Here is an 11,930-nt window from a genome sequence, read left to right on the forward strand (position 1 = left end):
TTAAAAAAAATGATTGGTAAGTTCTTCGGAAGATAAGAATATCCGACTTTCTCCAAAAAAAAAAAAAAAAGGAAACAGGACCATGTAAATAGATGAGACCTAATGATGATATAACTCCGAAAGAAAATTAAGTTACTTTTTCAGTGAAGTTAGACACGAGATATTCTGAATAGTCAGTGACTCAAATACACGAATACGACACGGCGTTGATCACCACATTGCCTAAAGTGACGGAAAACGAGAGATGCACCACAATACGCCACGAAACAAATATGTGTGTGGCACAGTGTGGTGCGTCTGGTGCAAGACTACCACATCAGGTGCTTCCTCATGCGTCTAGCGTGTTGATCCCACCTCGTTTTCATGACAGTTTAGGCAATTTTTGGATAAATTTGGTATAATTTCATAACACGAAAACCGACGCACTAATTATATTGACAGTTCATGACGCACTAAATTTAATACGCACCAATTGACGCAAAGTGTTGACGAGAACAATGGTCAACATACCAATTTGCATGGGACAAAAAGATTGTGTGTCACGAAACAGATGTGCACGGCACGCGGGCTTTGGTTCTGGCGCTGGAGTGTTGTGCCATGCGCAACTTAATGCATTCGGCGCAATGCTCTGTGGCATGCAAATTGGTAAATTGACGAATGTTCGGGCGAAAACGACAGTTGTTTTTTTAGACATGATTTGGATTATTTTTTAGGCTAATTACGTATAAACATGTGAATAAATATTATCAGGCAACAATTGCAATCACACATAAATGTCAACTAACATGGATGGACAAGTTCTCAAACTAAAGTCGGCTTCTACATTCACTATTGGTCAGGTTTAGGTTAAGGTTGAAAGGGTCCATGACTAAGAGATCGATCCCACACTTCATACCTCTGCTTAAAGAGGTGACCACGTGTAAGACGCACTCCAGTCTCAAGTCAAGAACAAGAGAATAATGCCATGGTTAGGTAGGTTTGCTTGTGACTAAGATCCAACACTATCACTTTGGAAGATTTTTTTGGACGGACAAAGCGCAAACCCCCCGAGGCTGACCTCACACATAGAACATGTGTTAATGAGGCAAGGTAGATTGTCCTTATGGTGGCTGAACAATAGCCATGCACATGTAAAATAATATATCATTCAAAGGCATAAAAAATAAGAATGAATCGTATTTTTCAAGTTTCACCCACTCGTTTTAAAAAAATGATTTTTTAAAATCTTCCTGAGTTAAGTCACCCAATTATAGGCGTGGATTTTTCAATCCCTTTAATGCCTACACACGGTGTGAGCGCGTTTATTTGACTATCCCATTGCTAAGATTTTACTAAAAATATGTTTTTGAAGTCACCAGCAATTCTGTAAAGGAAAAATCATAAACCTAATTGGATCTTGAAACGGAAGGGACATCTTAGGGACTTATCCAATGTAGATTTCCCCGCCATGACTCCATAGATGGTCAGGAACCAAAAATTGAGTTCGGGGGAGAGGATACAATATTGTCAGATCCTATATTGCCCATTACTTGCCTCTACTAAATACTGATTCATTACAAATTTTATGCAGAAGAATAATCAAATAACGTTTTAAGCACCCTACAAAGAATTAAACTAAGTTGGTCCAAGAAACACATAAAAAGACTAATTATTTGGTGGCAAGTTATTATGCACACATATTACAAGGTTCCTACAAGGTTGTCTAACTTATCTGAATTAATTAAAACAATTCTTTATGTCTTGGTTTAGAAATAAATAACATATGGGTGATAAAAGCAACAAAACATGCATAGAACAATCATACAATAACATGAATATTATATACAGATATAAGAGAAAAATAATTTAGAATTTACAAAGATATGTGATTATTACTTAAAGATCTGCATCATGATAAGATACCATTTGTAACTTTAATAAAATAAATTATAATTATTCAAGGATCCTCAGGATTATACCTATACGGTTTAGATTAGAGAGTGTAATGACCTTCAGACGAAGCAATCTCGGAACCAGAAATATAGTATGAGCAAAAAATAAGAACCGATTTGAAAGATTGAAGGTGTTTGAGTGTTTTAGTATTTGGAGTGTATTTCGGAGTATTAAAGAGAATTGGAATTTGTAAAATAATAATTCTAATATGCTTTTGATTCGAGAAATCAGGCCTTATTTATAGGCAAACAAACGCATGCGCCTCATGCAAGGCATGTGCCAGGCACATGCGTACGTGGCAGATGCAAGGACAAACGTCGTGCGCAGATTTGCGGACTGACGTGGTCCACCCAGTTAAAAGATTACAAGTGAAAACTCGTTTTGGACAAGATAAAGAAGCAGCTTGCGTCTCACATAAGACTTGCGCCAGGGGCAGGACTCTGTGTGAGACACAAGTACACGTGTCAGGCGCTCATTGGCGCGCCTAACGCGATTTGGCCAATGAGACGAGTGAACGTGGCTCGCTGAGCGCATCTGCCGCGTCTGATGCAGAATTCGAGAATATTCGCTTTTTTTTCTACGCGTGCTTTTAAGATGCTATTTTTCTCCCTAAAAATTCGGAGATCAAATTTTTATGGCATGAAAATCTAATTTATGTTACAAAGATAATAAAAAACTTAAATGAAAATATTTATTAAAATAATAAATATTTGATAGGCCTTTAAAAATGGACTTACTATATTTTACGGGATTAATTTGCAATTAATTATCATGGATAATTAATTGGGCTCATATAAAATTATATCAACAGATATGGCCTGGTTATTCGTACTACTCTTTCACTGGGCCGTGCCAACTAATACTGCAGTATATTTAATCATCAGGCCCTTAAATGTGGAGACACAATTATGTGTCTTCACTCACATATGAGGCAAGGCATGTGAGCATTCTTGATAAAAAAAAAAAGTGCTAGTACACGCAATAATGATGTGAATATCGTGAAAGTGCTTTGGTCTAACCATGAGTCTGAAGAGACAACGTGATAAGCTGAAGACGAAATGAAGATGAAGTAGCCTGATTTATTCCTTAAGGTGAGCTTTGAAGATAAAACTCATTCTCTTTAAGGGGGGTAGAATGCGATAGAATTTCGAACTTTGTACCTTATTTTATTGTATTTTTAATCATTTTTATGCTTATTTTGGCGATTGACACATGTAGATGCAAAATAAATAGATTCTTCGCATGGAAATTGTGTTCATGAGTAGCACAAGTGGTTTTAAAGTTAGTAAAAGTGTGCACATGGGTGACCCAAATGGAAGTTGAGTCAAAAACTTTTGAAAAATGTGTGACTTTTCCTGCCAAGTTTCGGGATGCAACTTGTTTTAAGAGTGGTAGACTGTAATCCCCCATAAATTTATGAATTTAATAAATATTTTGATTTATATTTATATATATTTAGTATATTTTAGTATGTAAAGGATTTATTTATTGAAAGGTTGACTATTTAAAAGTCAAAAGAATTATTTAATGAGTTAAAGAAGTAAAACATTTTATTTAGTCATACGTTGTAAGAAATTTGAAATGTTTAAAGCATTTTTTGGGTTGTAAAAAGGATTTAAAGTTGAGTAACCCAACCACTCAAATCATCAACAATTAAATAATACATTTAGCCCGATCAGTTTTTTCTAACCCCAAAAGGGGAACTTATATAAATCCTAAAATCCCGATTTTTTTCCCAAACACTTATTTTCTCACTCCTCCTCTTCCCCCCAAATTTTGGGCCTCCCCCTAGTTTTTCTCTCTGTCTCTCTTTTCTTCTCTTTCGGTCCTCCCTCCTCTTCGTGGTTCACGTTCGTCGACTGACCACGCATAGGCGAGAGTCGTGCCGCTGCCGCCGCCATCGCCGCTCCTCCCCATTGACTATGTAGTATCATGTATAGGGAACTATTTTTAGTTCATATGTGATTTATATTCGTTTGGTTTTGCATGTTTTATACCGTGTGTGAAGCATGATCATTATGATATTTATGTTATGTTTAATTTGTATGGAATATTGATGCAAGCATATGGGATTTGAGAATTTTATCTTATTAATTCACATGAGTGATTAATATTTATGTTGGTGTTGGATCATGATTGAATCATGTTATTCCGATCCCTTTGGATTATTTTAATTAATTTATGAGGATCGATGGCCTTATTTGGTAAGCTTGTTATTTCACCTTTGAAAGTTTGATTGTTTGTTGACTTGGTTCAACAAATAAATAAAGGCTATGGCTTTAATGTTGGAATCAATCTTGGATTTTTAAGCTATTGATCACCTTATCTAATCCTAAGATAAAAATGGAAGTTTATGATTGTTTGATGATTTTATTATGTGTCCTACTTGTGAGTCATAACAAGTGAATGAATTATTAATCATGCAAAGTAAAACGTGGATAGCAATACCTTTAGACTTGTGCACGTCTGAAGTGTTAGACAAGTATGGGTTGGAGTACATGGTGGTTGCCCATAGCTTTTCTTGGGATTAGATTGATCATATTGTCCTATTTTTATTTTAAAGGTTCCTTGATATCGTAGGTCAGGCGAGTGCGAAGTCGCGCTCGTAATTCGTCTTCTAGATTGAAGACTAGTTTTGGTTTAGACAACTCTTTCCATTGACTATTCCATCTAAATAAATTAATCTACTAGTTGGGAAGTTTAGTCTAATAAATATAATTTGTAATGTTATTATAATATCATTTATCTTTGCTTATTATTTATTAGTATCTTGTTAGGATTGTTTATTTATTTATTATGTAGTACTCAAGTTTGCTAATTACGTGTTTTGTGTGTGTGTGTGTGTTGATCATGGCTACGCCTTATTAATCTTGTGATGACCCATTTGGTGAACCGTCTCTAGGGATTAATAGTGGATCCTCCATCACAGATTTGAAGATGATGCATCATGGGTTCGGGATTGGAGAGAGGGTATTGACTATATATTTTATTTGACTTTATATTTTTCATCGTTGACTTGCACTATTGTCATTGACTTTGAATTTTGAGGTTGACTTTGACTTTTCTTTGTTTGACTTTTTGGTTGACTAGGTTTTATATCTAAAATTTATTTATTATGTTTTCTGTTGCCAAATTTCAATAAGTCGATATGTTATCACACGGACGATAATACTTTGGTGATTCTCTAAGTTTTATATTGAAAAAGTATTTTGGAAAATAGAGAATTGTCATGGTGTTACACTCTCCCACTCAACCAAGAAAACTACAGAGAAATGACTACGTTCCTTACACTATAGAGACATTGCCCAAATAGTTGTTGTTGATGTTTGGTTTCACTCGAATAGGAACATAAAGTCTACTATGTAACACTCCACCTATTTACTCAAAAAGGAATAAGGAAATACAACCAATGATAACAATGTGTATGAAAGAGGAAATATCGTCGACACGGAAAATGTCACTCTAAAGTTCAACAAAACATTATACTGAAGAAAATATCATAATTATAATACTTAAAACATCTCAAAACAAGTTTAGCCATCCATATAAAGCAACATCTAATAAACCTAAACTGTAAACATATTATCCAAAATCTCTCATGGTAAAACAACCACAAAAACCAAGTACTACGTAACCTCTATAAGGCTAAAAAGTCATTATGCAACCCTTTTAAATAATTATATTATGCATAAGTTAAAATTAGAAAAAGTTTATACTTGAAATCCTCGCATTAAGTCGAATTTGACAAGATCGCAATTGACTATATTTTTTCTTACGTAATGAGTGAATAATTGTAAAGTTGCTTGATGAATAGTGCCTAAATGATAAATGGTGCGTGTATTGTGAAACGGATTATTAATTTGTAAGCAGGGGCGAATCTACATAGTAACAAGGGGTAAAAAACAACGCTGGAACAAAAAAAAATAAGGAACAGATATATACAATATCGAGCAATGTGTTACAGATAAAATGAGCTTGGCGCGGTGGTAAGAGCGTGTTCTCATGACCTGAAGGTCTCAAGTTCGATTACTGCTTGTGATGTTTTGTTGTTTTTAGTTTTCTTTTTTGTTCATTTTCTTTTTTCCTTTTCCTTTTGCCCTTTTCGTTTTTTTCGTTTTTCTTTTATTTTCCCTATGTCCTAATTTCCCATCTTCCACAATTACACTTGTAAATTTAAACAATATAACACTTCATATAATTACAACAAATTTTATTCTAATTATAATTATCTTTCATTATATTATAAATACTCTACACTCTCCTAATTTCGAATAAAAAGGTTCAACTTTTTATAAATCACATATTATAAAGAGAATCTTTTTGATTTTTTTTTATATAGTACCCATGTATTTTTCCATTTTCTACGCTATATTCTGAATATTTTTTCCTTTTCGAATTGTAGCTTTGAATTTATTTTTTTTATTCTATATTGTTCCCCTCTCTTAAATCAACTTTAAGTTTTTTATTACTTTCTTATTTTTGGTTCTTCAAACTTACATTATACAGGAGAGAAAATTCTCCGGCTTGATAAGGCCTAGGGATACGACAGAGTAGTAGGGTACATAAAGTTTTTACAGGAATATAGTATTATGAACCACATAATAATTTAATGTCATTTTTTTAAAAGGGTTATAAGTGTGTTAATGTGAATTATGTTCTATATTACGAATTGTTAATTGGTTAGTTATATATATGCTACCTCGGAATGAAAATCCTGACTCCGCCACTATTTGTAAGCCTCTAATACTACCAAAAAACACCGCCAGCATATTTAAGATCTGTATAGGAACAAATTGGAACGCTAATAACAATCTATTACTGTTCACTAGAGACTACATATGGAAAATAAAACTTAAAATAGGCACGCAACAGTACTGTACAAAACAAACAATATGATTAATGTGAATGTAGCTCAAGATCTTATTGCATTTTGCCGACTTAGAAAATTTAAATAATGCATCAAATCATCCAAGCTACTCTTACGCTAAAAAGATATGGTTAATTGAACTTTGTGATGCTTAAAAGGAGACATCACATGTCTAACGAAGATGAGTTCCATTACGAAATTATTGTCATATAGCAGCAGTATATGTCTCCTCTCGACTGACTTGAAACAATACAAACTAAGGGTGTTCCAAAAGAAATTTTTATCAACCTCAAGTTCTGGGTATCGGTAACATAAACTTTTTATTTTCCTGTATTCTAGCTTGATTATTTATTTTTAATGCCGTATGGTTAGAACTATGTCCCTCTCTAATGTCATATGGGGAAAGCTGACATGTATTTTTGTTTAGAAAGCAATTAAGCGTAATAGTGCATATTATATTTGATGTCAAATATTGAATACCACCTTCACAGTATTTATTATCCAACTAAATTAGATGACATATGGAGAAAAATAAAAATTATTTTTATCGACACAAACTCTGTTAAACTATAGCAACTATGTCCTTAATAATCTCTCGCTTTCTCCGTATAAGTTTGTCCCATCAAACTAGTGCAATAAGTTGTTTAGGTCTACATATTTCCACTATTTTCACCTAAAATCAAAAACACAAAATTAATTAAATATCCAAATAATACAACTTTTTTGAAATAAAATGTAACAAATAATTATAATGGGAGTCAGTTTGGAAAAATTAAATACAAAAACAATATAGAAGTATATATTTGGTCGTAAAGATCAATTAATGAATCATAAGCAAGCATAACATGGCCTTGCATGGTAAGACTGACACAAAGAGGCCCCGTCGTTTGCTAAAAAACGAGCACACTTCCCCTAAACCCACTTGAAGACTAACCCCAATTAGGGGACACCAAGAGAAGGACACTTCCCTACAACAACATGCTAGCCTTTAGGGCAATTTCTATCACATATCAGCTATGTTATATGTTTGGTATATTTAAGACTATTATTTTCTCATAATAAAGATATTATTATTTTATAATTTACTTATTTTAAAAGTCCTAAATAAACAATTTTGTATCATATGCTCATTTTAGAAGGTTTGATATTAACAGAATAAGCTTAAAAACTTATCTGAATATATCAAATCATGGTACACCCAAATATATGGATATATCAGATTATGATACACCCAAATATATGACGGAAATTATGAGCCGTTTCTCTCTCTCTTAAATTGTTATTAAAGCCATCCCCCTCCTTACCAGTATGCCCACTACGTCCTCCCATGCACTTGTCGTCTTCATCTCCAACACCTTTCTTAATATCCTTCTCTCTCTCTCTCTCTCTCTCTCCCCCCCCCCTTGCTTCTGTTTCCTTCCCTATTCTCCATAATATTGTGATCAAAACAAACAAATTTCTTGAACAGTTTTTCCCTCATTCCTTTATATAGATATTCATCTTCCCCCTTTCTTACCATCCATTCTTACAACGCCCATCTCGCTCTCTCGCTCTCTCTCTCTCTCTCTCTCTCTCTCTCTCTTATATTCTCTGACAAACTTGACTTAATTTCCCACTTGCATTATATTCACATTCTCTTAATATAAACATGTCTAGCAGAAGGTCACGCTCCAGGCAATCTGGTGGTGTCTCAGGCATTAGTGATGATCAAATTGCTGATCTTGTTCACAAATTGCAGCAACTTATTCCTGAGATACGTGGCAGTAGGAGAAACTCTGACAAGGTATATATATAAATTTCTGTATATGCATACATTTATCTGGCCTAAGCATCAGCTCTTTTTGTTTTTCAGTCCATGTACCATGGAAAATTCTACACTATTCATAACTTGATTTTGACCACATTTTCTTACTAAGTAATATACATATAAAAAGCAAATGTTATGATGGAGTATGATGTTGATTTACTTAGTTTCAATGTTTTTTTTTTTTTATAATTATTTTTTATTTGAGATATCAACAATTAAAATGGTGTATTGACATGTAAGAAATTTAACATTGAAACTAAGAATATATAACTCTAAACTATAAAAGATGCAGATATTACAACTGTTGCATGAAAGTTACTACTTACCTCTTAACAGCTAATAAGAATATATAACTCTAAACTACAAAACATGCACATACATTTTTCCACACTATGTGGGGTCAAAAGAATTCAAATGAATGCAATCTTAGTTATTCCGAAATGCATAGTAGACTAGTAGTAGTTAAGAGGCTATAGCCAACCAGTTGGGGAATTCATATATTTTGTGTGGCCTTCATTTTGTTAGGGTGGATAAGTCACAAGTTTTATGTTATTGCTCACTTCAAATTTTCTTTTTATCATTACAAAAACCTTCCCTTGCAAAGATCTTAACGGTATATCTCTGACCCTTGCTATTTATAATTATGTATTGGTAAAAAGTTATAAAATAGTTACATTTTAAATATACATATTACGCGAAATTATCAAACATTATATTTCATAATAATATAATATTCTATTTTTATAAAAAATACGAGCATGCATATTCTACAATGCAAGACTTACATACATTGATTCAATTCCTAAAAAGCATAAATTATCTATGTAAATTTAATACTTTGTATTTTAAGCTATTTCACAACCCCAAATCAAAACCGTTTGTATTTAGTATTTGTCAATCTATACAAATATATTAAAAGGCGTGCGAGAACAAGATATTATACCACGTGGCGCTCTCCCTACGTAGTTTTAGTTCATGTAATTCATGTACAATAAAAAATTAAGAAATTGTATATAGTATGGGGGTTTGATCCCAAGACCTCAAGTACATGTACTAAAGTTCTAACTTCTAACCACTAGGCTAAGTTGTATTTAGTGTTATTATTGTAAAGTATTATATTAATAAATGAAATTTTTTCTTACCCGGAGCATAATCCGGACCTAATATATAACTAGTTTTTATATCCTATAACCATGAACTAACAAAATCCTAGTATGCTATTGATAATTTGATATAGTGTGTAATTGTTGACATTTCTCCCATTTTTTATTGAAAAAAAAAAAACAGTAAGGTCACATAAGTAGTGCATTGACCCCAAAAAGCCAAAAACAACCCTAACTATCTACAATATCCCAACAAACCTAAGTCTGGCTGTCAACATGCTTAGAACTTTGGTTCTACACTTCTACCTAGTGATTGTGAAATTGTCAAAAGAAAGAAGAGGGAAAAATGGCATCTTGGGCCACTACATCTCCGCTCAAATCACACTGAAAACCTTTGCTGGAAGACTGATTGTGTGGCGGAGGCAGTCGGGCCGAGGAGATGGGCCAGTGGTGTGGTAATGGCCGGGGATGAGGGGAAACTCAAATATCTTTCCATAATAGTGGGACTATACATTAATTATTTGTAGTGCAACTACCAAACAATATGCTTCTTATGTGGGACTCTTTTCCTTCCATTCGTTTCTTATCTTGCATTTATTTTTTATTTCTATCATTGAACTATTTTTGACCCCCGAATGAAGAATAGTAAGCCTACGTTTTTATGGCGAAAATACTAATATTAATTTATACTTTTATTTTGTGGCAGTCAGCAAATAGGGTTTTGCAGGAGACTTGCAATTATATAAGGAGCTTGCATAGGGAAGTGGATGATCTAAGCGACAGACTAGCCGAACTATTGGCTTCAACTGACAGTGACAGTGCTCAAGCAGCCATTATTAGGAGTTTATTTATGTAAACAAAATAAGATAAAAGGATTCAAAAATATTTAATTATTATATTAAGTAATTAGCTGGATAGGTTGGCCAACATTATTGTATTTCTGTTTTTTTTTTTTTTTTTTTAATTGCTTCCTCTCCCTTCAATCTTGAATTTGGTCTCTAGCTAAGCCAACAAGAGAGAACGAGTGAGAGAGAGCGTGTTTAACTAGCTCTCCTGGTATTACTTAGTTGTTACATTTAATAACAAATACTTTAGTACCTATATGATGTTAGTTTTCGTAGTTCAAGATGAGAATGAAGAATGATCTAAGCTAGCCACTATAAAAATATTGCAGAAGTGTTTTATATTATTAAAGTGGTGTAACAAGAAGTTAAAGTATCATTTTATCAAGGAAGACAACAAATGGTAATGAAACAGGTAACGGTCTTCAAGTAAGTCCGTCAAGAGTGGAGTGGGCGATCTATAAGGAATAACGACAAGGAAGCAAACGTAAACTACTCTCGAGGTACGAAGACACCCACTCCGATGATCAAGTCAAAGATTTGTCCGTGAAGGATTTAGAGAGAATATGTGTGCTCAGAATGTACCTGTTCAATAGTACGAAATGTTTATTTATATAATAGTACTATTGCTCTAATAGGATATCTAATTCTTGTCCACGTCTATTGCTGTGATGAGCCAGAAATAGGGAAGATGTCCTTTATTTTGTCCAATTAGGTGACTGCCAACAATGCAGTCAGACCACTCAAGAACCACCATATCTCAATCATCGTATAATGGTTGTAACCTGGTATAATGTTGGCGGACATAATGGTACCTGTCCACTAGCGTACTTGGGTGCTACCCATACAAGTAGTCCCCCGATATCATTGGAGGGTCTTGACCGTCAGTGATGTTACTCTGACGTAAGTGAGTGTCGATTGCGAAGTTAGTTTTCCCGCTCTACTACATGGAGACTTAGGGAGTTACAAAGTTCTAAGATTATGTAGAAACATGAAATACTAGATATGAACCGCCTATATTAGATAGTTGTTTTGTTAAATTTACTTCATCCAAAAAAAAGAAACTTTTTTTATATTTAATAAAAAAGTATGAATAGAAAACTGTCAACTTTTCTATAATTACTCCAAATGAAACATTTTGATTTTCTAATGTGTTGAATTTGTTGGATATGATACTCTCTCCATTGTTAGGGTTAATTAATCTTTATTTGATTTTCGATTGCCAATAAAATCACCTCCTTTCTAAACCGCGACTACGACTTTCCTTTGTGTCAAACTTCTCTCCACCTTGTTGTTCGCTTATACGACGCCAAACTGCTCAATTCCTCGCCTCCGCCGGCGCTTACGCATCACTTTACAATTCTTCACTTCAAGATGCG

General features: G+C 33.7%; 1 protein-coding gene across 1 annotated transcript; it reads left to right on the plus strand.

Annotated features, from left to right (window-relative positions):
* The first annotated feature begins 8,117 nt into the window (after nucleotides 1-8,117).
* LOC104896696 (transcription factor PRE3) lies at nucleotides 8,118-10,808 on the plus strand. Its single transcript, XM_010683464.4, has 2 exons — nucleotides 8,118-8,582; nucleotides 10,416-10,808. The coding sequence occupies exons 1-2, from the start codon at nucleotides 8,448-8,450 to the stop codon at nucleotides 10,563-10,565; spliced, it is 285 nt and encodes a 94-aa protein (XP_010681766.1). The 5' UTR covers nucleotides 8,118-8,447; the 3' UTR covers nucleotides 10,566-10,808.
* Nucleotides 10,809-11,930: the final 1,122 nt, after the last annotated feature.

The sequence above is a fragment of the Beta vulgaris genome, chromosome 6, assembly GCF_026745355.1.
Source record: "Beta vulgaris subsp. vulgaris cultivar EL10 chromosome 6, EL10.2, whole genome shotgun sequence".
NCBI classification, from domain to species: domain Eukaryota; kingdom Viridiplantae; phylum Streptophyta; class Magnoliopsida; order Caryophyllales; family Amaranthaceae; genus Beta; species Beta vulgaris.